Source organism: Camelus bactrianus, chromosome 6 (assembly GCF_048773025.1).
Source record: "Camelus bactrianus isolate YW-2024 breed Bactrian camel chromosome 6, ASM4877302v1, whole genome shotgun sequence".
In the NCBI taxonomy this organism is placed as follows: Eukaryota; Metazoa; Chordata; class Mammalia; order Artiodactyla; family Camelidae; genus Camelus; species Camelus bactrianus.
The window spans coordinates 63,019,507-63,044,948 of NC_133544.1; the positions used below are offsets into that span (position 1 = coordinate 63,019,507).

A 25,442-nucleotide genomic window follows, 5' to 3' on the forward strand; every position below is an offset into this window, starting at 1 on the left:
CACATCCTCACCTGCACTACCTGACTCCTTTTGTCATCAGGGAAACATGTGTGCAGTTTGTGCTCTTTAGGGGAGGAGACGTTGCAGGTCCAAGGCACTGGGGTCCTTGGTATCCAAGAAAGACCTGGAAGCCAGGCAGTTCCCTCACGTGGCTTCACCTGGGCCATGACCCCACCCTGCCACAGTCATCCTGTGTCTTATCTCTGAAGATTGGAAAGAAAGAGGCCCTCCAAAGTGCCCTGGCAGCCTGTTCACATGATTGCTAGCCCCACCCAGCAGGAGAGCTCTTCTCAGCAATCCCTCGCCCATAATGTGCCATAAATTATATATAAATATAAATGTGCTATAAATTGAGTCTGTACTTGGCTCAGAGAATATAGAAGAAGCTGGACCCCCCCCCCAATATTTTATATCCTTTCAACACATGAAGACTAGTCTATAGCTTCACCACCTTTTCTCACTCAGCCTACGTAATGGCTTGCTCTTAGCACTTTCCCCCCAATATCTTAGCCAGAGAGACTTAGCAAGGGTGGGAGGCTGTAACCTCTCCTTTTCTGCTCATCCCCTTGTTTCCTCTCCCAGACTTTTGGAGAGAAGCTCCTAGGGGTCATGGCCTGGATCATGCCCATTTCCGTCGCCCTGTCTACATTTGGAGGAGTCAATGGATCCCTCTTCACCTCCTCCCGGTGAGTGCCATCTGGGCCCTTCACAGGCCAGGGGCCACTCTGCTGTGCATATTGCTCTGTGTATATGTGGGGGGCTTGTCTCCGTCAGCGGGGGTCTGTGCGGGCATCTGGGCGGTGACTTTGCAGGTGGTGATTGCTCACATGAGGGTGTGTGCGTGTGTCTGTGTGGACGCGGAGGAGCCCGTGCTACTCGTGTGGTGACGCACGACGTGTGTGGCTTGATGTGTGGTGGCAAGCAGCACCATCCCAGCTCCTGTCCAGAGAAGCAAGGGCTGAGGAGGCCCCAGGCTGCATGCTTGGCAGCAGGACGGTGTCTCAGCTGCAGCCTCAGGGCCCCGTTTCCACTTGCCTGGAAGCAGGCAGTGCTGGCTGGAAAGGAACCCCACTCTGAAAGAGACCAGGAGGGACCCATGCCTGGGGCCTCTGGGCCAGCCTCCCATGGAAGTTCTGGGCCCAGACTGCAGGTAGAAAGGGCTCATCTCTGAGCGCCCTGAGGACGCAGGCTCCTCTCTGGAAAACAAGCAGGTGGCTGTGGGTGGCCTTCACATAGCCATGTACCCATGAGACAGTTAGAGGTATGAAGTGAGATGGGCGGGGAAGAATGGAAGAAAAGTATTTGTCCAAAGCTGAGTCCCCCACCCTCAAACTCTCAGGGAAGCCAGATGCCTGAGTGGGCCCAGGAGCCCCCAGCTTGTCCCTCACTCACCTGAAAGTCTAGCCCCCTCCTTGGTGTCCCGTCTTGCTGTCTCCCGAATGGGCAACTGAGGCCCACATTTGCTGGCTGATTTCCAGTGCTGTGGTTCAAGGGGTCCTCCCAGGGTTCTCAGAAAGCCCCCCACCCCCAAAGGCACAGCCCTCCTCAAAAGATATGGCAAAAGCATTGAGCCCCTGAGATCAGCTGCTTCCAAAGCCACCAGTCACATCAGGGAGGAGTTCCAGTGAAATGACAAGGGAGTGCCATGTTTTCAGGCCCCAGGGCAGGAAGGAGGGAGGGTGGGCATCCCCAGTACCCCAGGACCTTCGGACACTCACCCATGGCAACCTCGTGTGCGTGTTACACAGGAGCAGTGTCCACCTGGAGGCCCCAGCCGAGGGCGAGCAGTGGAAGAGCAGTGACTCATGAGGCTCTCTGGGATCTATTGGAGGAGGATGACTGGCTACAGTCACTTTAGAGTGGGGTTTGTCCCTCCGGCAGGCCGAGCAGCGGTCTGCATGCATGTGGTCCAGCTGTGTGTGCATGCGGGAGGCGGCCGCCCTGGTGCGCTCGGCCTCCAATTCAGAGGTACAGCTCACCCAGCCGGCCTCCTCTACTCATCTTTCCGGCTCCTTCCTTCCTTCCTCCTCCTTCCCCTTTTTCTCTCTCTTAACACTTTCATGTTTCAGGCTATGGAGAGGATGATCCTTCCTGAGGAGCAGGAGTGTGTGTGCGTGTGTGTCTTGCTTCACGTCGTGTCTCCTCCGTTGTTGTCGGCTAGCTGGGCAAAGATTGCCTCTTGTGAACCTGACTTGCAAATACTGTTGAACTTGACAACTCCACGCGGTCCTGGCTGCATGTGGAGGAGGGTTGTGAATGCAGGACCCTGGTTATGTGCATGGTGAAGCCCACAGAGCACCTGGGGCCCCATCGGGTGCATGAGGCTGTGCTACAGAGGGTCAGTGCCATGTGGCTGCATGAAACCAGCGACACTGGCCGAGGTAGTTGATGATGGCACCTGATGGTGGTACATACAAATCCGTGGGGCCCGAATCCACTCCCACACTTCTGATGAGCTGCTGGCTCCACTCACCCCGGTACACAAATTACAAAGTGACAGTTCTCTTGGACCTCCCCGCCTGCTGATTCTGTGCCTTCCTGTCCCCATCACACTATCCCCTTCCTCTCACCCCTCAGGTACTCCTTTCCCTACAAAATCCTAGGAAAAAAAAAAAGGGATCTAATTCACACTAATATCTAAATGACTCCTAACGGCTTATAGTATTCTCTTTTTTCTTGGGAGAGGAAAGAGGAAGAAGTGCTGCTTTTTATGTTAAAATTTCTCTTTTAAAAATAACTTGTTAACATCACTATCCTAGTCATGATATTGTACTATAGTTTTGCAATATGTTACCAGTGGGAGAACTGGGTGAGGGATATATATGGTCACCCTGCATTATTTCTTACGACTGCATGTACATCTGTGATTGTCTCAAAATAAAAATGTTAATTTAACTGAAATAATTTTTATTCTAATTATAAGCTTCCTATCTATTTAAATCTTTTTAATTTATAAAATCTAAGACGGAAAATTTAACTTACTCATAATTCCACCACCCAGAGATAATCAGTTGGTATTTTAATGTTTGTTTTTACATGCCTATAAATAACATCTTTATTAATTGGAATCACCCTGTATGGAATTGTACAGTTTTCTATCTTGCTTTTTTCATTTTATGTTATATTGTGAGCATGTTCTCATATAATGTTTCTTCTAAAAACATTATTTTGACTGCATAACCTTCCATCTTATGAATATGCCAAAACTTATGTAATCAGTCTCCCACTTTAAGGCATTTTGACTATTTTGAATCTTTTTTTTATCATCAGAATATCTTTGTGTATATATCTCTGTTCATTTCTTTAGGATGGCTTTTGAGGACTAGAATAAGTAACTTAAGGATACAAATTTTTAGGTATAATCTACATGCAATAAAATACATAGATTGTAAGTTTTCAGATTGGTGAGTTTTGATGATTGTAGACAGACATGTAACTATCACCCAAAACAAGATATAGAACATCTTCACATATCCCCCAAGTTCTCACATGTCCCTTTCTGGTCTACCACCCATCCCCCCACCCCCACATAAGCAACTACTTTCTTACTAGGATACCATTGTTTTTAAGGCTTTCCACCTACAGTTCAATCCCCATGTCTCAAAGAATCCATATCGCCTGAGGAGGAAGGCGGCACATTTTTAAAGGGATTAAGGCATCAGGCAAAGGAGAAAGGCTACTCCTGCAGTGCTCCAGGCATTGTGAGAGCCCCACAGCGTGATGGAACAGAAATCAGTAACCCTAAGCCACCCAGACCACACCCAGGGTCTCCACGCCCCAGAGCCCATCCACTTAACCACTGACTGCCTCTGGTTTGCCTGCACCCGCATTTGTAAACGTGGGTCCTGGAAGGTGTGCACGAGAAGGCGGGTACCTAGCTGGAGGGGGGATGATAAGGGAGCCTGGCTGGGGAGGGAGCATCCTTGGGTGGTGTGTGACCTGCTTTTCTCTCTGCCAGGCTGTTCTTTGCTGGAGCCAGGGAAGGCCACCTTCCCAGCGTGTTGGCCATGATCCACGTGAAGCGCTGCACCCCAATCCCAGCCTTGCTCTTCACAGTAAGGACCCCTCCCTCTGCCAGCCTGACATACACCCTCCCCTTTGTGCTGCTCTTGGATCTGGGAGTTCACACTTCCCACCCATGCTCCTGTCACCCTTGTGTTCTAGGTGTCTCTGGGTCTTAGATAATTTGGCAAATGGTAGACATGGGCTTGATTAATATCAACCAAGGAAAGACCCTGAGTCCTGAGATACCTTAAGGCTCTCAGACTGGCTCATTCCATTCTCCCATCCTTTTGGGTCAGACTGAAGTGGCTGCCTCAAGATCCTACAACCTCACAAAGAAACTTCTTGGTTCCCCTGGCACCTGTTACCCACAGGCTTGGAGCTTTGGGCCTCTGCTCCTGGCTGATCGCTGCACACCTCCACCCCTCCCCATCCACCTTCCTGCCAGCCTCTTGGGAAACATCCCTGAAACAAATTCAGTGTTCAGGGTGCACCAAATAAGAAAAATCATAAAGAAAGGAAGACTGGTAAACTGAGAATGGAGAAAAGGAAATTTGGGATGGGGGAGTGGGGTGGAATGGGGTTTGAATGGCCCTGGAGTAGAATCATTTAGAGAGAGCAAAAAGGAGCAAAGACTTGTCCCCAGTGACTCTTTGGGGTTATGTTTTTCCTTCTGGATTCTGATAAAACATCAAAAATGACTTTGGTCCTCCAGAGAAGCAGTTAGACCAGGATAGCACAGCTCTCAGGAGTCAAGGGCATTCACTGTACAGTATGAGGGGGAATTTCGGAATGTTCAGATCCAGGAAGAAGGTCATCTTGATTAGTGAGTGGTGAAAGGCAGCTGGAGAACACTCAGTACTCCCAGCGGGCCACAGACTTTTTTTCAGTTTGAGCCACTGGAGCAGGACTATGACTGTAAGGCCAGTACAGTAAGAATCTGGTTTTTTTAGCCCCTAAAATCATCTTGATTATTTTCACCATCATATCTCACAGAACTGAACCTTCCACTGGCCTTAACATATTAGCAGAAGGGAAGAACATGGTTCTGAGAAAGTCACTGAGATGATTTTGAAGTTGGAACGTGGACTCCATCAAGAAAAATTCCCAGGGATATTATGAGGGTTAAATGAGTTAATATTTGTAGAATGTTAAAAATAGGGCCTGGCACTAAGGAAGTGCTATATAAATGTTTATGATTTTTTTTTTAAAGAAAAAAAAAGAAAAGGAAGGAAGAAAAATAAATTAGATGACTCAGCCAGGAAAATAGGATGATGGCTAGAATACAGCCTTAATCTGCAGTTAACGATCTTCCCTAAGGGATAAAAAACAAAATTAGCTTGAATTTCAACCAAAGAAGAAATATAAATGAGACCAGGGTAGCCCAGAGCTGGTGCCACCGGGTTGGCCAGTCCTGTTGTTCACAGCTAGTATCTGTTCTAATTGGTTAGTGCTCATGCCGTACCTGTGGTTAAATGAATCGATTATCAAAACAAGAAAGAACTTCCTGGCAGCGAAGGCATTAGCAATGGCCCTGGCTCCTCGGGGACATTGTGAAGTCTCCATTTTGAGATATCCATTATAAAATGGCATCGTTTGCCTAGAGGCAGGGGAACAGCCCCCGACCTGTCAACAGGTCCTCCCAACTCCTAGTACTTTTCAGACCACTAATGAGCTTCTCCCACACCCCGCAGTGCATCTCCACCCTGCTGATGCTGGTCACCAGCGACATGTACACACTCATCAACTACGTGGGCTTCATCAACTACCTCTTCTATGGCGTCACGGTTGCTGGACAGATAGTTCTTCGCTGGAAGAAGCCTAACATCCTCCGCCCCATCAAGGTGCGAGAACCTCTTTTTGGGGCCCCCTCCCCATCTTCCACTGGTCCTAGCTAAGCTCGGATTTTCTTTTTTTTCAAGGGAGGGAGGTAATTAGGTTTATTTATTTGTTTATTTTTAATGGAGTTCCTGGGGAACCCAGGACCTCGTGCATGCTAAGCAGGCATTCTACCACTAAGCTATACCCTCCCCTCTAAACTCAGAGTTTTTAAATCACCTTGTATTCACTGCTGACCACAACTGATCATCTCCATGATGGTGAGAGACCCTTTGGGAAGCAAGGGCCATGTGTGAATGGAGCAGCCATTTCCATTCTCCACTGGGGGCAGGACCAGAGCAAACTGAAGCTAGAGGAATAAGTTAGATGGAGTGATTCTTCCATCATGTCAGTCCTTTGTTTCCTACTGGGCTAAGTCAGCTGATCTTTCCTGGACCTTCTAGTCTGACCAGTCCCCTGCCTGTCACTCCTGGTAGCTGGATTCACTTATGCTACCTCTCCATTTCATCCCAGAATGTTCCTTCTCCCATCTGCCTATCCAAATATTTACCATTTTCCACGCTCAAGGCCCTTTCTTCCTTGAGTCTTTGCAGTCCATTTCAGCCCTCCATATTCTTCCCTTTTAAAATTACCATGGCCCTACACATGGTAGGGTGCCTGGTGAACCTATTGATTGCTACAAGAAATAACTTTGTGATAGGAACAGATGGAGTTGCTCAGAACAAAAGACACTGGAGTGCTGCGGGTTCTCCTGCAAATTAGAAGAATAGGGTATATCTCTGAGCTATTTGAACAGTCCTATTCTGGAAACACAGAGAGACTAGATACTTCTAGAAGATTCTTCCAGCTGAGGAAATCGAGGGTTCTCTAAATTTTTCACTGCCACCTTTCCCCCGCTCTTAGAAAGCCTGCTAGAGGGAAGAGGAAGTAGAATAACCCCGTCTCCCTCCATATGCTTACCCTCTGAGAGGAGAGGACAAGGAGGAGAAAGGCAGCTGAGTCTAGAGTCCTGTTTTTAATTTTGGGGAGGGGGGAGGTAATTAGGTTTATTTATTTACTTACTTACTTTAATGGGTGTACTGGGGAGTGAACCCAGGACCTTGTGCATGCTAGGCAAGCACTCTACCACTGAGCTATACCTTCCCGTCTTGAGTCTAGAGTCTTGAAGAAGACGGCACCGTGGTCACCAAGAGAGGGTGGAGCCCACAGAGTTTGCTTCTTTCTGAAGTAAAGTCAAGGCCCCCCAACTGCCTTATGCTACGCTAGGTTTCCTGATTTCTCTGGTCTTGACAGGTTTATTCTCTCAAACTGCTAAAAACAAAACAGGACTGACCCTGGTGAGACGGACGGCCTTGTTTGATCCTTCCCCTGGGAGGACAATGAGGGTCGTCCTGTCCCCAGTTCCCCGACTCTAACCGTCCCACTGCCCACCTTCACCAACATTTGTTGACACAGCACCTGCCCTATCAAGGCTCAGGATGTGGGAGCCACAGAGTTGAGCGAAGCCTAGCTTTGCCCTCAAAAGGCTTCCCCGTGGGTGAAGAAGAGGGAGCCCCCCTGATCCCGGGGGCTGCGGGGTCCCCACAGCTAACGGTGCCTCCGACCCACAGGTCAACCTGCTGTTCCCCATCATCTACTTGCTGTTCTGGGCCTTCCTGCTGGTCTTCAGCCTGTGGTCGGAGCCCGTGGTGTGTGGCATCGGCCTGGCCATCATGCTGACAGGGGTGCCTGTCTATTTCCTGGGTGTTTACTGGCAACACAAGCCCAGGTGTTTCAATAAGTTCATCGGTGAGTTGTTGAAGGCTCTGGGTGGCTAGAGGGTCCCCAGCCTGGGATATAATGGTCTGGCGGGGGAGCTCCCTGCCCCAGGGTCTAGAGGCTTAGGCTGGTCCATAGAGTGCTGGAGACCAGTCGGGGCAAGAAAGGGTGGGTGCCTTCCCACAGACCTCTGAGGACAGAAGAACATTGCACATCCCCACACGGGACTTAGGCCTGCGAGAGTAGCCATCCTGCAGGAGCTGCTGCCCGGGCTGATGATCAATGGGCGTGGGGCCTTGGTAAGAAGGAGTGGCTGGCAAGCGGGCTGCCCAGACCCAGAGGAGGTGGCTGAGGTGGTCGTCTCCTGAGAGGGAGTCTCCTAACAGCACTGGCAGCTCCGCTGAGGCCAGACGATGAGGCCAGATGAAGAGAGCTGGAAGGGTCACAGCCTGGTTGTCCAGGTTGGTGGGAAGCTTGACATTGACCTGGTTTCTGTGTGGCCTCCTCCTGCAGAGTTGCTGACCCTGGTGAGCCAGAAGATGTGTGTGGTTGTGTACCCCAAGGTGGAGGAGGACTCAGAGACAGAGGAGATACGTGAGGACACAAAGCTACAGAATCAGTCCATCTACCAACCCCCTGCCTCTAAGGACAAGGATGCTGTGGAGCCCTGAGGACCACCATCCCCTCTCGGCTGCTTCCTTCCTCCTTCATCCCCCTTTCTATCCTCCTTCCCTGCCTGGGTCTCCCCAACACACACACACACACATACACACAAGCACACACACCTCTGCTTCTAACAGGGGCAGGACCTGGGTGTGGATGGTGAGAAACCATAAACAAAGATACTGACATTTGTACCCAAAGATCCAGCTCCTCTTGCCCCCAAAGCTTTGCGTCCAAAGCCCCCTACCAGGGCTGCCCACACTCCAAGCTGTTAGAGGAGAGTAGAGCAGACAGGGGTGCCCTGTAGGGCCCTCCCTCCCAGCCCACATCCTCATTAGCTTCCTCAGGAACCTGAGTTCAGTACGGCCTTCCCTCCCCTGAGCCCAAGGGAGGCCACTGCTCCAAGAGACTGTGGCAGCAGCAGTGAGTCAGTTGGGAGAGACAGACTCAAGCAAATCTGTCACAATTAAAGGTCAGCTAGAGAGCCCCAGATCCCCCTCCCTTCACTAGGGACCCAAGAAATCAGAGGTGATGCTTTCCTCTGCCCTCTTCCCCACTTCTCCCCCTCCCCAGCCTTGGCCCCCTGAGCAGAGTGAGGTTCCTGATAAGACAATACTCCCCACTGAGCTAAGGACCAACAAGCAGAACTGCCCCCTCCCCCTAACCCCAGCCAGGCCTGTGGGACAGACTGGGAAAGGCTCAGATTGCAGAAACCCAGCCCTGCCCCTGCCCCTGCATCCTGCCCCCAACTCGGTGCCAAAGCTTCCTGAAGCCAGAAAGTTTCTTATTTTCAATGCAGTGGACATTTCTCTCCTAATGACAAAGCAGCTCCGCTCCTCCTCCCGCCCAGCCCCTTGGGAAGAAGCCGTCACCCTGTTACCCCGCAACACCGCGCCAACAGCCCCAGGCAGCCAGCACTGCCGGCACCCCCATCTTGCCCTTCTCCTCTTCTCTGGACCTTGGCTCTGGGACCGATGGGTGTAAAGGCTCCCCAAGCCCTTCATGCCTGAAAGCCGAGCCAAATCAGCCTTAAGTCACCTCCCATCCAAGAACTGGACCTAAAAATACCCCCTTATTGCTAACCCTCCAGACAGACCTGGTATGAAAAGCCTTCCCAGGAGGGCGGGCTCTTTCCCACCTCCCCAGAGGTGCACATCCCACAGCCTCAGAGACTGGGAAGAAAGGTATTCTGAAGGCCAGTTCCTCCCACCTCCCCCAACTCAGATAACCCCTCCCTCCTTTCTGCTACCACCACTGTCCTGTCTGGACAGCCTCCAGGGCAGGATAAGAAGGCTGTGGCAGAAGATACCCACTTTGGAGGCCCTCAAAAACGCCCATCCTCTGTGGTATGTGGACTTGTGGCCATCCTGTCCTGCAGGCAGAGGGTGCCATTCCCTGTGCTCCAAAGAAGGTACTAGTGTTTGCCCTGGGCCCTTGCAGCCTCCCAGTCACACCTGTTGTGCTAAGGACTGGATCCTTTTATCCCAAGCAGAAACCCCCTTCCCCAAACTTCCCATCCTGTCTGCTTAAACTGAAATCCCTGGGAGTCCTCCTGACCCACTCGGGTCTCCCAGCTTCCCACCTGGCCTGCCTGAGCCCGCGTTGGTGAGATGCGAATTTGGTCCGAGTCATGGTCCCTTCAGAGCAGACTCCAGGCGGACTGGGGTTGGCCCCTAGAGGGTCAGGGGACCATCCTCTTGTTCTCTCTTCTCATTTCTCCAGCCTCCTTCCCTCTTTCAGTTATTGTTTTTTTTGTAAAGTGGATGCCTTACTTTTTTGGATAAATATTTTTGAAGCTGGCATTTCTATTTCTTTTGGATTTTTTAATGTAAGGTTTTTTTTTTTTGCAGGGAGGGGTTTAGTTACACCTGGATAATAATCTTCTATCTTTGAGTTGGTTTAGGTTTTAGAATTTTGTTTTGTTTTGTGAGGGTTTCTTTTTCTTTTGATGTAATAAAATTTTAAATGGAAATGAAGATGGTGGTGTTAATAATTCAGGGACCTTCAGAGGGAGGAGGGAGGGAGGAGGGAGGGAGGTCTTTGGTCATTCCTTCCAGGATGACATTCCTGAAGGCCCTCACTCTCTATAACTTCGAGCTATCCGAGAGGCCCAGCGCCAGCACATTTGAACAGCTTCCTCTCATTTTGAACCAAAAACCTTCGCATTGTTTCTGGGAAGTCTAAAGTGTTACTAAGTTCTTGCCTGTATCCTGCTAAGAGCCTGCAAGCTGTCTAGGAAGTAGCACCAAGCTGAGTGGAGGGAGGCGGAGGCAGGCGTGGTCCCCCCAGGCCCAGTCTGCAAAGGCTTCTGGCATCAGAAAGGGACACGCTGAGCCTGTGGAGAGACCCCCGTGGGAGGCTTGGGAGAGCACCCAGTTGGATTCCCAGGGCTTAATGGGAGGGACTTGGAGGTGAGGTGGGGGGTCCGCTCAGCTGTACAGGTGGAAGACTAGGAGGCTGAGAAGCTAGGAAAGAGCGGAAGCAATCTAGGGAAGGACAAGTACCTCCTGGTGCTCTGGGTTAATTGCTGGAGGAGGCTGACGCTTGTGAGCAGCCCTCCCGGCTGTCTGTCCTGGGACAGCGTCATTCCAGAGCCAGCACTGCTGACAGACGTGAGTGTGGGGATGGTGGGGGCGGTGGGTATAGGTTAAGACATCAACCTTCACTATCTGGGACACTGTGAGGACACTGGCAGGCAAGATGCCTCCACCCCCAGCCCCAGCCTGGCCCCAACACTCCTGTTTTGTGGCTGATGCCCTTTTAGATTCAAGCTGGTGGCTCGCCATTCACAGGGTACAGACACTTGGCTCTGAGACCCAGCTCAGCCACCAAACAGGTGTGTGGCCTTGGGCAAGTCATTTAACCTATTTAGCACCTTTAGAGGGAAGAAAAAAGAAGATTGACCCCAATCTCAGAGGGTTCTTCAATCTCCCAGCCCAAGGCTGTCCCAAAAGAGTGAGGGCAAAATGGGGCAGAGGCCAGACTTGTGCAAGAGGCCCTTCTCCAAGCCTCACATTGACCCTTGGGGACCCCTGGATCCCCAACACACACTTTTCCTTTCCCCAGGCCACCCGAGGGCTCCTCTGTTCACCCATCCGGGCAGATCCAGCCCTCCCCAATCCCCTCTCACTCCCTGGAGACACTTGGCCCTGGGGGCCCCCCTCTCTCTCTCTGTAAGGTGACACTTGCTGATCTTTTCAACCTGCTCAAAAGGGCAAATGTGGGTCTCCTCCTGGGCAACAGGCATTTATTTTTAACCTGGGCCTTTACCCTGTCAGTCACTGTACTGCTCTGACCTTAGGCAATTTGGGAGCATTTGGAGGTCACTGAAATCATAGCTGCTTATGCATTCTTAAGGCAGTCACACAACAAATCTTTCTCTAGCCATTGCATCTAGGATTTTGCTGTGTGCTGTGGAAATAACAAACTTATCACTGAGTTTTCCAAGTCAGCACAGTCTTCAACTATTCTGTTCCACTGTCTCTGTAAGAATATTCATATAAATCAACCCGCCCGTCCTTAATTTTAGTTCAGGCAATACGGTCATCATGGATGAAGAAGTATCTGACTCTATCTTCAAGGAGCAAACAGTCTGTGGGAGAAAGAAGACAAAAAATGCACACGGGATACACGTGCACACTTCACAGCATCACTGCCCACCCACTGGGCTGCCAGCTTCGGCAGGCAGGGCTGGACCCACCAGATTCCCAGAGCCTCCACAGTGCCTGGGACCTACGTGCTCAGAAATGCCTGTCCAATTGAGGCGTCAGACAAGGCTGCAGATAGCGTGTCGCTTAGGAGACACAGATAAACCACAGGGGGCAGTCCCAGGAGGGCCGGAAGGAGACTGACCGGCTGAGACCAGTTGCTTTCCATCCACAATCTTATTCAAAGTTTAATTAAACAACGGACAAAGTAGGCGTTACCACTGCCATTTTACAAGTCAGATTAAGTAACTCCCCAATTCTCTCTGATGCGTCACTGCCACGCTCGGTGGCCTCTCTGTCGGAAAGACTTGGTGGTGTTTGAACTGAGGCCGGTTACAAAGTCATTAAGATAATATAGGTACTTTTATTTAGTTAATGCACACAGGTGGCCTGCAGCCACAAGGAGAAAAAGATCCTGCTGACCTCCTGAGCAACTCCGCAAGCATCCCCCAGCCCTTGACTGGCACGGCCCCCTCCACCCACTTCCCATCCAGCACCCCCTCCTCCCCTGCCCAGACATTCAGAGAGCACTCAGTTACTGAGAAACACGGCTGTCCGGGCACCAGCAACGTCAGCCCGGGAGGTGCGGGACGGAGATCACTTATCTCCCCCACGGCCGGCCGCGCTCCTGAGCTTTCTCATTTCCTGCCGCCCTGTTTGCACACCTCCCTGCTTCCTCCAGGGCCGGCTCGCCCGCGACTGACGCCGGCTCCCCCTCCCCCAAGGTGGCCGACTGAGGGCAAAGAAGGCTCTCTGGGTCCCACAGCTCCCCCTTACCCTCTCCCTTCTTTCCTGGGGGTTTCAGGAACTAGACCACTGCCCTTTCCCTCCAGAGAAACGCCGCATTCTTGCATGACCTTGAGCAGCTCAGACTCTAAGCTTGGTTTTCCTTCTTTATAAGGCAAGGATAAAAATACCAGCTATCTTGGTTACTTTCTTGTTTAATTCAAAGGGAAATGGTCTGCAAGGAAAAGCATATGTTTCAATGATTGAAAAAACGTAATATCAGAAAATGCAAGGCCTTAACCATCATCACTATTTCGTAGTTGATGGGGGACAGAATTCCTCCTCACTGAGACAAGGGCCTGGCCCCAATCCTCTCTGCCTGCCCTCTCTCCCTGTAACTGCACTGCAAGCCTCCATCCCAGCCATGTTTCCTCTTCCTCCTCCTCCTTCAGGGCATCTTGCCCTTGACAGGGCTGTGGGAGCCTGCCCTCTGCCGTCCACCTGATTCCTGACCATAGCAGCCCCTCAAGTCCTGGATTTTGGACCAATATTACCACCTGGTGGTTGACTGAGACACTGCCGCCGAACTGAAGTAGCTCAGCTCTGGCACCTGTTTGCCACAGGGTCCTTTGAAATGGGCAAAAGGCAGAAATCTCCCCATCTGGTTCCTGACACCTGTCTCTGGAATTCAAGCAGGTCTCCCCAGGGCTCTCAAGGTCAGGTCAGAGCTTTCAGAGAAAGTACCTCAAACTTTACACAGAAAGCTGGAGGAGGTGGGTGCGGGGGTGGGGGGTGGGGGGATGCCAAGTAGAAGGGTAACTTGCCTGCCTTGCAGGCAGCCCTGTCTCCATCTGTGCACTTTATTTTAGCAACCAGTGCCACACACATCCCCTCTGCATTTGCCCCACTGTAGCCTGATCCTTGGTGTGCCTGACATAAACCTGCTGGCCTCCACAGGGCACTCACTGGTTTTTCTGGTGATAAAAGAGCCAGTGATATATTTCTCTGTGTCCTTTTCTTTTCACTGCACCTATAGTCCCTTTTGCAGATGAAACGCAACAGGTAAAAGCAGGTGTCTCTGACAGGAGGAAGTGGGGAGTTCCCAGAGGAAAGAGAAAAGGGAAGGGACGGTGGGGGCGGCAGGGGGGCAGCCTGAGACCAAAAGCACAGATAGTGAGCCATGGGCTTCTCCTGGAGACCCTGAAACAGAGCCCCAGGAAGAGGTGATGACAAAGGAGAAGGCTTCTCAAGCCTCACAAGAGGAAGTGGACCCAAGAGACACGCATAGAGGTCAGAGAACGGCCATGCAGAAGGAAAAACAGCAAACTGAGCTGCACCGAGTGCCTGAGCCCTGCAGCCCAGGCACAGGAAACGGGCAGAGCCCTCAGGACCAGAGCAGGGCAGGGCGCCAGCCTGAGCCTCTGGCGGTGCAGACCAGGCATTGGAACCACCAGAGGAGTACAGCTGTCGGTTCCCGGGGCAGCAGCCCGCTGGGGCCTGGGGCACAGGGCCCAAGCCCTGACCAGGTACCTCAGCCAAGCCTGGGCAGTCAGGGACAGTGCCAAGCTGCTAGAGCTAGCCACGGCTGGAAACACGTGAGGGCTGGGGCTGTTGCAGAGACCCTGTGCAAAAACCTAGCAAGTGAGCATGTCTGCACCACGAGACAGGCCCCAGCGTACGGTCCCAGACCTATCACTACTTCCTAAACCCCTCAAACAACACCCCCTGGCCTGCACCCAGGAGAGTGGCTGGGAGAGGTGGGGCTACAAAAGGAACTGAGTGGCCCTGGGGGTAGGTGGAGCCCAGCACTGCGGGGGACTGAGAGGGAGGCGTGTCAAGGGAGGAGCTCAGATCAGGCTGGGGGTCGGCACTGGAAGAGGGTTTTCTCTTTTCATTCTGCGGGGCACCTCATTCTGCACAGGACTTTTTGGAAGTCGGAGGGAGGAGGACACTCAGAGTGAGGTGTTGCCCTCGACAAGGACTCTGGAATCTCCTGGACTCAACAGGGAGGAGGAGGCATTCCCAGAAGCATCAGCTCCTGGGCATCTCAGAACCTGGGCTTGAGCCTGACCAGAGTGCCCCCCAACTGCTAATTCGGCCAGGGGCCCCATTTCTCTAAGGCCTGCATCCCTCCCTCCGGGGTGCGCCCTGCCCCTCCCTGAGTCACCCCAGGGAGTGAGGGGAAAAAAGGGAAGAGAAAAGAGGCATTGACTACAGAGGAAGGAAAAGGAAACAGCAGAGGAGGGAGGAGAGAGGCCACGCAGAGTGGGTGACAGGAGATCGGAGAGGGTAGATCTAGGGCAGATCTAGGGCAGGGGGAGATAGCAAGCCGAGCATCCCAAAGGGTGCCCCAAGAGCAGGGCGGCCAAGGGCGGGGAGCTGAGGGGGCGGGCCGGCCATGTCCCACGGGACCTACTACGAGTGTGAGCCCCGGGCTGGCCAGCAGCCACTCGAGTTCTCAGGGGCCCGAGCAGGGCCCGGGGAGCTGGGGGACATGTGTGAGCATGAGGCCTCCATCGACCTGTCTGCCTACATCGAGTCTGGGGAGGAACAGCTCCTCTCCGACCTCTTCGCTGTGAAGCCGGCAACCGAGGCCAGAGGCCTTAAGGGCCCCGGAACCCCTGCCTTCCCCCACTACCTGCCGCCTGACCCGCGGCCCTTCACCTACCCTCCACACACCTTCGGCCCTGACAGGAAGGCCTTGGGGCCTGGCATCTACAGCAGCCCGGGGAGCTACGACCCCAGGGCCGTGGCCGTGAAGGAGGAGCCTCGGGGGCCTGAGGGCAGCCGGGGGGCCAGCCGCAGCGGCTACAACCCTCTGCAGTACCAAGTGGCGCACTGTGGGCAGACGGCCATGCACCTGCCCCCGGCCCTGGCAACACCCAGCCAGCCCCTGCGCGTCCTCAAGGTAAGAGCCACTCAGTTGTCCTCCCCGCCACCCAGGGGCTGGAGGGAGGCCCGTGCAGATGGGGTCTGTGTATGGTGTTGCTCTGTGAAATCAACTCACCCCAAGTCCTCTGTGCTCGCCACCCAGTCATGACCCCTCTTGTCTTCTCTGTGAATTCACTCCCACCCTGATCCCCCCTGTGTGGCTAGAACCAACGTGTCCTGCAGTCCCTGTGACCAGCTGACGTGCCTTGACCTCAGGCCACCCCCCACCAGCTTCTCTGCTGCCCACCAGCCCCCTCCTCTTGTCTCTGTGCCACCTCCTGCTTCTACAAGAGGAAATGCCTGCTGATGGTAGAACGGGAGACTCAAGATAGACTGAAGGAAAGTGCCCTCAGAGAGTGTGGGGACATGAAAGGGAGTTTGGGTCAGAGCAGAGGACCCTGTGCATCTGGTGGGGCAGTGGCTGTTCTGACCGGGAGCCAGGAGCTGGCTCTGAATCCCACATCCCTCTGATGCCCCAAGTGTGCCCTGGCTGCTGGGATTCTGCCCTGCCTCTGCTCTGCTTCCCAGCAGCCCTCACTCTTGTCCCTCTGTGCCTTCCCCTCTAGGCCCCTTTGGCCGCTGCTGCGCCCCCCTGCAGCCCCCTCCTCAAGGCGCCGTCCCCGGCCGGCCCCTCACACAAGGGCAAGAAGACGGTGAACAAAGACAGCCTGGAGTACCGGCTGCGGCGGGAGCGGAACAACATCGCGGTGCGCAAGAGCCGGGACAAGGCCAAGAGGCGCATTCTGGAGACGCAGCAGAAGGTTCTGGAGTACATGGCTGAGAACGAGCGTCTGCGCAGCCGGGTGGAGCAGCTGACCCAGGAGCTGGACACCCTTCGCAACCTCTTCCGCCAGATCCCCGAGGCCGCCAACCTCATCAAGGGCGTGGGGGGCTGCAGCTGAGGTCGGCCAGCAGACTGTGGGCAACAGCACCTGGGCCCGGCCTGACCCTGGGGACCCCCACCCTGCTGGGGCCCTAGAGCCCCTCCCAGGCCGAGCTGGAGACAAAGACCCTGGACAAACGGCAGCGGCTGGCAAGGGAGGAGGGCAGGCCCCCGCATGATGATTCTGTGGCTGAATAAAACTGCACTATGACTTGGTGCCGGGGCTGTACACTGGGCCTGGGCCTCTGTGTGTGTGTGTGTGTGTGTGTGTGTGTGTGTGTTTGCGTGTGTGGTGTGCATGGGTCTAGGTTTGCATACCTCTTGATTCCAGGCCTATGCACTGCCCACAGCTCCCCCTCCCCGGCACACCACACAGCCAGGCCATGCATCTGTCACTCCATCTTCTCTCCCTCGACCCGGCCCGCTCTGTACCCGACACTGAAGTCACCCCCGCTGCCACCAGAAGGCTCGGATACTCTCCTAGCAAAGCTCGGCAGCTTGCGGGGAGATCCCAGCACCTCCAGCCCTTTCTGCCCAGGCCTGCTGACCCCAGGCCTGCTCTCTCTCACCTTGAGGTATACATAGGTCTGGGAGCTCCTGCCCCAGGGGACCAAGGGAAAATTCCAGATGACTCTGATAGATTTATGGCCCCTGAGCTCTTGATCCAGACTGAATCCCTTCTCCCCATTTCCAAAACTTCAGTCTACCAGACTGACAGCTCCCCCAGGCTCCCACCCACCAGCTCCCACCTTTGTCCCTCGTTCCCTTTGGTTTGGGTTCCCTAAAGAGTCTGATTTCTTGGGGGACACATCGGTTGGGAAAGGCCTCGAGACCTGTTCATATACGAGAAAACTGATAATCAAGAGGATGAAAACCCACCTGTGCTGTGAACCCCACTTTGAAAGCAGTTTTTTCATAGAACTCTAGCCTAAGTGACATGATAGCCAGGAAAGACCAATGAGGCCGGTGGGATGGAAAGGAAAAGGAAGGGACCCAACTGCGGCGCTTGGCAGCCTCAGTTTGAATTTCCCTCTGCTACTTTCCAGCTGTGTGACTTCATGCTAGTGGCTTCTCTCTGTGTCTCAGTTTCATCATTTGCAAAATGGGAGGAGGAGGGGTGCTGTTAGGTTCATAGATAAATAGGGCCTGGCATACGGTAAGCATGAAGACTTATTATCATTCCCTTTGGCAGGTAAGGAGACTGAGGCCTCAGACTGGGAAGGGACTTACCCAGAGTCATGCAATGGGTTAGAGGCAGAACCAAAATTAGCTCCATAAAATCACAGATCTCAAGAGGGGCTGGAAGAGACCTCAAGAGACCATCTGGTAGGCTTTTCCCTCAGACGACAAGATAGTGCGAGCCACACTTGAGAGATAAAGCGGCTGAGGGCCGAGGGGATAAGAGACATTCTCCGCAAGTTCACCCAGGCACTTTGCTGCCTCTGCACAGGCACCCGTCTCTCTACTCCGTGCTCACACCCTCCCCTCGGAGGCAGACAAAACAGTGTGGAGGGCACAGATCCCATTCAATCAGTAATCAGGGATTGCCCGACAAAGCCAGAGACACGAGACGCAGTACCGGCTGGTTAGAGTCTCTCCTAGGCCACCAATGACTTAAGAGGCTTATGCTGAGAAAGTAGCATTAGACATCAAGGAATAACCTTCTGAGAGGGAGAGAGTCTGGTGTCTGAATCCTCCCAGTTCACCTCTCTCTCTCTTCCCCTCCCATCTCCACATCCCCAGTGTCAGTGCCTTCTCACATCTCCGACATCTGTGTGCCCCATGCCTGCCTCACCCAGGGCTCAGTCCCTTTTCTGCCTTTGCCTTTGCCTCTGTTCCTCTCAGGCACCATCTCTCCTACATCTGTGCCCCAGATCCCCCTGCCCCAGGTCTGGTTTGGGCAGACAGATCCGAACCTCGCTAGATGGCTTATGGTTTATTCCCTCACTGCCTGAGTTGGGAAGGGGGCAGCGCCCATCTCTGTGGATGCCTGGGAGAATCCCACACCTTCCTTTCAGCCCAAGGGGATGGGTTGCATAAAGGGGGTTTGTACAGAGCATGGTAAGTGACTCAACCTCCGGATTTCCTCCTCTCAGCTCAAGACCACTGCCCTGGTACTTATTTTCAAGGTTCTGGGTGATGGGACGTGGGTTGCTTCAGCATCAGCCCCAAGCTTCTTTCCCACAGCTCTGAATTGTGTCTCCTCCCAGCCCCCAGCACCCTCGGGGCATCCTCAGGGCAGATGCCTGTCACCAGGTCTGCAGAAGAGCCACAGCCCCAGGTGAGAGAAGTGCACACCTGTCCCTGCCTGACACGGGGTGGCAGGCACACCCAACCCTCTGTGGCAGATCGTATCCCAGGGAGACGACAGGTGGCCCGAAGTCACACTTTCGGAATGAGGCTTTTAACTTGACTGCAACTGGTTTGGGCCAAAGTAACTTATTCAACAAGTATCTGTTGAGCATCTTTCCTGTGCCAAGGCCTTGCATGGTGCTGGCAACACTGGTGACTGAGACAAACCCAGCCAGTAGCTGAAGGAGTAAGAAGAGAAAGGCAACAAGCCAGTGTGCTGAGTGCCATCCTCTCCCCTACAGACCCCTCCTCCAGTCCGAGGTCCTGGCAGCACAGGTGATTGAGGGCAGCAGGAACCTGAAGCCCCAACCCCTCCGGGAAGGACTGGTACTCTGCAGCTGGGCTCACAGCCTGGAGGTGGTGACGGCTTTGCTGCTGCCGGAGCTCATGACTCCTGCTGCTTTTCCTTAATCCTACCCATTCCCACCTCTATAAATTCAAAGATTACTCCCTTTGAATACGCCCCTTGGGGAAATCGACTAAACAAGCAGGAAGGGAGGCTGTTTTAGCTGGGGTAGTCAAGGAGGGCCTCTCTGAGGAGAGGAAGTGGAAACCTTGAAAACTGTCCAGGAGGAGGCGGATGTGCCAAACTGGGGGGTGGGGGGGGTCGGGGCGAGCAGAGGGGAGAGCAAATGGCAAGGCCCTGGGGTGTCCCGATGGAGAAAAAGGAAGAAAAGCCCAATGAGGCCGGCGGGATGGAAAGGAGGAAGAAGGGATTCGACCCGCAAGAACACCGCTTCCCTCCCTCCAGGATGGCCTTCATTCCCTCTGCCGGTAGGAGTTCCCAAAGGAGCTCCGGCAGGTGGGAGAGCAGGGTCCCGGGGCCCTGCGCCTCTCCTCCCACCACCGCGCAGGGATGCCGCGGGGGCTGGAGGCGGCAGAAAGAAGGCACTGCCAGGTTGGGCGGTTAGCCCCACTCCTGCCGGGGAAGGTGAGAGGCCCGGGACACCGGAACTTTGGAAAACCGGCAAATCAAGTCCAAACAGGACACACGTGCGTTCCCTTTGCTTTACACCTCCCAGCTCGGGCCCACTTTTCCTTCGTGAGCAAAACTGGGGACCAGGTTGAGAGTCCTGAGCTGAGAGGCAGGATCTCAGACCCCAGGGAAGCAGTGGAGAAGGAAGGATGTTTGGCGATACCGCCAAGAGGGAGGAAGCTGCCCAAGGTGAGCCTGCCAAGGTCAGTCCGCGGTGGCGGCCGCTTGTGAAAGCCGCTCCCCCTGCTCCGTGCACACCTCCCCACCCCACCCCCCACGGATTGCCACACGCCCGGGCCCCCAGGGCCCCCATCCCAGTGTTGCAAGATCCCGGTTGGGGTTGTCGGGGTGGAAAGGGGCCTCCTCACCTCCACCCCCTACCCTGCCCCAAGCCAGTGAGGGGACTGTGGGATGGAGGGGGCTGTACAGGAGATGCTGAGGCGACAATAACCAGGACTGCCTGAAGGCCTGTGCACCTCCTCCAGGCCAGTCACTTCCCGTCACCCACGCCAGCCCCCAGCAGGCAGACCTCTCCTCTCGGGACTCAGCCGGGGCTGCTCCACAGCGGGAATGGTCCAACCTGGACAGGACTCCAGGCTGGCCTCTGTTGCCCGCTCCTCTAAGCAGGCCTGGCTTGGCCCCAGAAAAACTTCAATGAAAAGTTGATTGAGAAGGCCCATTAGAAGTTCCCTGAGGCTGCCCCATGGGGAAATGATGGGTCTTTTTGGAGGAAAATGGCTGCACCTGGCCCTGAGTTCTGACTTCAGGGAGCAACAGAAGGGCCCTTGGATTTGGGAGAAGGAAGGCTTCCTACGAGGGAGAGACCCACCTGCAGAGCTGTTGCCTCCCCTTCTCTTTTAGAAACAGGGGTCTGAGGTGGCTAGAGGCAAGCCATCCACAGACTGGATCCCCCATGCCCCACAAGCCAAGCTTCACCCTGAAGCCCCAAACAGTCCAGAACCCTGTTGCTCTCTACACCTAGCACTGTCACCCCTGGCCAGGCCATCCAACCCTGCTGCAATCGGGACGGTTTGCAAAACGCCTGTAGCTCCCGCTTTGTCACCATCTGAGGTTAGGACTGCACTTGGGAGATAAGCCCAGGCCCCACCCGCCCGTCCCGAGTGAGACTGCTGGCCTGCTGCAATCGGGACGGTTTGCAAAACCCCTGCTGGCTCCAGCTCTGTCACCATCTGAGGTTAGGGCTGCACCCCAAGATAAAGTCTAGCCCCGCCCACCGGCTCTGCCTTCAAACCTTGCAAGCAGCGTGGCCAGGGGACAGAGCTCCAGGGAAGCCCACTCAAAGTCTGGAAGCTTTACACAGGCCCAGCACAAGAACCCCTTCCCTTCTGCCTGGTCTTCTTCCACCTCTTCTCCCCTTCACCCCTAGCCTCATCTTTGCACACCACACCATCCTCTTCATCACCATCTGCTCCCCTTACTCCCAATCTTCCCTCCTCAATTCCATCTTTCATTCTCATCCTCCCTCTTCCTGCCTCCCTCCTGCCTTCTCATCACGCTCATTCATTCATTCCATTCATTCATTTGCCCAAGGGGGAGGATATAGCTTAGTGGTAGAGTGTGTGCCTAGCATGCACGAGGTCCTGGGTTCAATCCCCAGTACCTCTGTTGAAAAATAAATAAATAAGCTTAATTACCCCCCTTCCAAATTCGCTTGCTAAAAAAATAATAAACCCTACTCCAGGCACTTTCCTTGTTATTGGAGCCACAGGATAAGCACAGGCCCTGCCCTTGTAGGGCTTACTGGCCCTGAGGGGGATGGACAAACATACAACCACCAATAAATAGGTCATTCTAAATTTGGGGCAATGCAGTAAAGGGTGATGGTGACAGATACTAACAAGAGAACCTGATTTAAATGTGAACCAGAAGCTCTTTGAGGAAGTCACATGTAAGCAGATATCTCAAAGGTGAGTAGGAGTCAGTCTGACAAAAAGTGGGGGTTCCCAGAAGGGACAGCAGCTCTGCAAAGACCCCAAGCAAGTCCTTCCCAGTCACTGACAGAGGCTGCGGTTGGGGGACAGACTAGACTGAGTTGGGGGAGATGAGGTCAGAGGGGGGCTGAGATCAGATCTTGCTCCAAATGGATCCAGAGCAGCATCTCCACCTTCCAAAGGAGAAGACATTTCCTCTCTCCTGAGGTGAAAGAGAAGAGATGCAGCAGGTGCAGATGCAAACAGGTCTCTAGGAGGCTGAGGCTGTTCCTGTCTAACGGCTTCTGTTTTCACCGTGAAAGAAGAGGTGATTGCAAGTGACTGAGCAGGGGGCCCTGAGGAATACATTTGAAGGTATAAAATCCTAATTGCTGAGAGTGGAAGGGGGAGCTAAGATTTCTGAATTGGGAGTGGCCAGTTGAAGTTGATGATGACCATATTAGGTGACAGCAGTTTGTCCTCTGGAGTGACTTCCTTCATGGTCCTTAGCTGCAAAGAAGCCAGTGTAGACAAGACAGATGTCAGGTTCATCTGGGCATGGGGCTCACCCAGGGAGCCAGGACCGACGGGACAGACAGGGAAGGGAAGGGATTTCGCACTGAACCTGGAACCTAAGGCAAATAAGGAGAGATGAAAAGACAGGCAAGACCAGCGATTCTTCCAGTGAGCTTGTAGAAAAGTGGCAGTGAGCTGGCTTGAGCAAATAAACCATAAGGAAAGGAGATCATATCAGAGAGTGGGATGTTTGATTCAGTTATTTCATAGGTACTGCAGTTTCTGGTGATGATAAGGCCTGGGTCTGACCCTGGCGGTGGCTTGCTGAGGTGGATGGAGAAACACATTAGAGATGAGAGGGTGAAGGAACTGAGAGGTCGAGGTCAGCGTGCTGGATGGAGGGAGCATCCGTATTGATGATGACACCACCCAGGATGACTGCCGTGCTCATTCCCATCCTCTCTCCACAACCCACATCCTCTCTTTCACCTCCACCCCACCTCCACATCCTCTTCCCCTATCCCCGTCTAGTTTCCTACCTCCACACCCTCACCCCATCCCCATCCCCATCCTCTCTTAACCCCGTTCTCCCTCCTCACCCTCATCTTTCTCATCCTGGTCCTCTCAGCACTTTATTTCTCCTCCACACTGGGCACTTTAGAAGCACTATTGCAGGGTGGATTAAGCCTGTGCCCAGGAGCCTAACTATGTGGGTTCAAATCCCACATAGACCATGTACCCATGTTGTCCTGGTTGTAAAAAAAGGGGTAATAATAATGATAATACCTACCTTATAAGGTTGTTGGAAGGATTACCTGAGTCTGAAGTGCTTGGAACAATGTCTGGGCACCAAGGAAGTGCTGGGTAACTTGCCCGTTATTCCCACCCTCTCTCCTCACCTCCTTCTACTTTCCTCCCTCCATCTTCTCACCCCCCATTATCCCTCAGTACCTACTGCAGATTTCTTCAGAGAGGCAGAGGTGAATCAGACTCAGTCCCTGCCCACAGTCTGGCAGGGAAACAAGCACAAGAATAAACTCCAGGAAAATATACTAAGTGCTACTTCAAAGATGTGAAAGAAATGCTCCCAGGGAACAGAGGACATGCAAACTGACTCAACCTGGGAGAGCAAAAAGTGTCAACAGACAGATAACCTCTCAGCTGGATCTTGGAAGACAAAGAAGGATTTGCTAGGCAAAGGTAGGAAAGAGGTGTTCTAGCCGAAGGAACATGAGGTGTTTCCTGTGCAGCTTCTGCTAGAAGGTCTGAAGTTCTGCAAGCAAGTATGAAGTGAGGATGAATCCCTACCCTGGTAGGGGCACACCCTAGCTCAGTAAGACCACAAGGGGGCAGCAAAGCATTAGGAGTGGAGGCAGTTGGCGGGGTGGGCAGAAAACCTCCAGAAAATGTCAGAGACCTTGAATCTCAGAGTCAAGCCCTGACCCAAGAGTTTTCCTTAAATTTGGCCTGTTCAACCAGAGCACAAAAGTAAATGCTTGAGTGGGTAGGGAGTGTATAGCTTAGTGGGAGAATGCATGCTTAGCATGCATGAGTCTTGGGTTCAATCCCTAGAACCGCCATTAAAATAGATAAATAAAAATCTAAAAAGAAAGCTTCTGACACTTGGAGAAAAAGATTAGGTTTGTCTTTTAGAGAACAAAAGTCCTCTAACACATGTTGGTTTGGTAAAAACAAAATAGTTCTTCACTGAGTTGAAAGTGTCTGTGGAATATGTCCTCCTTACTTGACCTAATATTTACCATGATCCAGACACTGTTCCTGGCACTTTACAAACTTCAGCCTCATAACAACTCTATCGAGTAAGTACAATCACCCCACTTCTGCGTCACCACCCCTTCTACAAGTGGGAATATTGGGCCCAAGTTACGATAGATAGAAAGTGGCAGAGTTGGTTTGGCTCCAGAATTTGGATGCTTCCCTTGTAATGGGTACTTCCACTCTCAGCCCTGGTGGCTAAAAGCATAAAACCCAGCCTCCTCAGGACGTCAGCAGTCCTCTAAACTCTAGTCCCTGTCTGTCACTAATTAGCTATGTTCCCTATGTCTCACCTGAACTGCTTCTCCAAAAGCTAAAGAATGGGGTTAGGTCTTGTTCCTTCATCCACACACTGGTGGCTTGGCCCTCTGGGATGGCCCAGAAGCAGGCTTGAGGGAGTGCAGGAGGTGGAGGGAGAGCAGCAGGCCTGCAGATCTAGCAGAGTTCCACAAGTGTTCTGTTAGGAGCTGGAGGAGAGGCCCCGCCCCCTCTGTCAGGTGTGGAATTTGGGCAGGAGGTGTTAAGAAAGGCTTCGCAGAGTAATTACAGGGAAGGTAGGAATTAGCCAGGCAGGCAGGGAAGGAGGGGTATCCAGGCAGGAGAAAAAGGTTGTGAAAGAATCATGTGAGCAAAAAAAGAAAACAAAGGCAGTTCCAAGAGCTCAGTAAGAACATCTTCAAACATCTTCTATTGTTGTCCACTTTCAAAGTTTACTTCTCCTCTTGGCATGCCTATAAGTGGCTTCCGTGAAGCCTCACAGAGCTAACACAACAGCCTCTCACAGGAAGCGTTAGTCAACTCGCATGTATTTAAATGGAGAGTCCCTACATGAGTAGAAGAGATACCTAAAAGTCTTGCAGTTTAGAGTCCTCCCAGTTCTGATGTCGGGGCGAGAGGAGTGCAGAAGCCTTGTTTGTCCATCTCCAGTGAGATAGGCAGGCATCTGTGAAACAAAGAATCTGGGGCAGGGTATGTATCTCAGGGGCAGAGCGCATGCTTAGCATGCGTGAAGTCCTGGGTTCAATCCCCAACACCTCCATTAAAATAAATAAATAAACCTCATTACCCCCCCCCCCAGTTTAAAAAACAAGACAAACAAAAAAATTTTTTAAAAAAGGTAGTCTATGGCCATACCACCCTGAATGTGCCGATCTCTTCTGAAGCAAAGAATCCCCCCTCTGCCCCCATATACACACCATTATTATTGTTTTTTTAATGGAGGTACTCCATTAAAAATTTAATGGAATTGAATCCAGGACCTCACACACACTAAGCATGCACTCTACCACTGAGCTATGCCCCCCCCATCCACACACAAGCCATTACTTTAACACCAATTTTTTAGTTCTGGGAAGGTTTCAAGGTTGTCCACTCAGAAAGGC

At 52.9% G+C, this 25,442-nt stretch overlaps 2 protein-coding genes across 5 annotated transcripts in view; both read left to right on the forward strand.

Moving 5' to 3' along the window:
* SLC7A8 (solute carrier family 7 member 8) overlaps window positions 1–10,238 on the forward strand; it is a 49,797-nt gene extending 39,559 nt beyond the window's left edge. For all 4 annotated transcript variants that reach the window (XM_074365756.1, XM_074365757.1, XM_074365758.1 and 1 more), the window contains 5 exons: window positions 583–686; window positions 3,959–4,055; window positions 5,697–5,846; window positions 7,452–7,629; window positions 8,113–10,238. In XM_074365756.1, coding sequence (XP_074221857.1) covers window positions 583–686; window positions 3,959–4,055; window positions 5,697–5,846; window positions 7,452–7,629; window positions 8,113–8,270 — 687 coding nt within the window. In that variant the 3' untranslated portion in view covers window positions 8,271–10,238. The remainder of the gene's footprint in view (window positions 1–582; window positions 687–3,958; window positions 4,056–5,696; window positions 5,847–7,451; window positions 7,630–8,112) is intronic.
* Window positions 10,239–14,561: 4,323 nt separating this feature from the next.
* CEBPE (CCAAT enhancer binding protein epsilon) lies at window positions 14,562–16,725 on the forward strand. Its single transcript, XM_010954719.3, has 2 exons — window positions 14,562–15,603; window positions 16,193–16,725. Exons 1-2 carry the CDS (start codon window positions 15,094–15,096, stop codon window positions 16,526–16,528), a joined length of 846 nt encoding a protein of 281 aa, XP_010953021.2. The 5' UTR covers window positions 14,562–15,093; the 3' UTR covers window positions 16,529–16,725.
* Window positions 16,726–25,442: the final 8,717 nt, after the last annotated feature.

Excerpts from the sequence above, each read along its gene's own strand:
- CEBPE (XM_010954719.3), top strand. The coding sequence starts at position 15,094 with ATGTCCCACGGGACCTACTACGAGTGTGAGCCCCGGGCTGGCCAGCAG. Across the intron at positions 15,604-16,192 it reads AGCCCCTGCGCGTCCTCAAG|GCCCCTTTGGCCGCTGCTGC; the intron begins GTAAGAGCCACT and ends CTTCCCCTCTAG.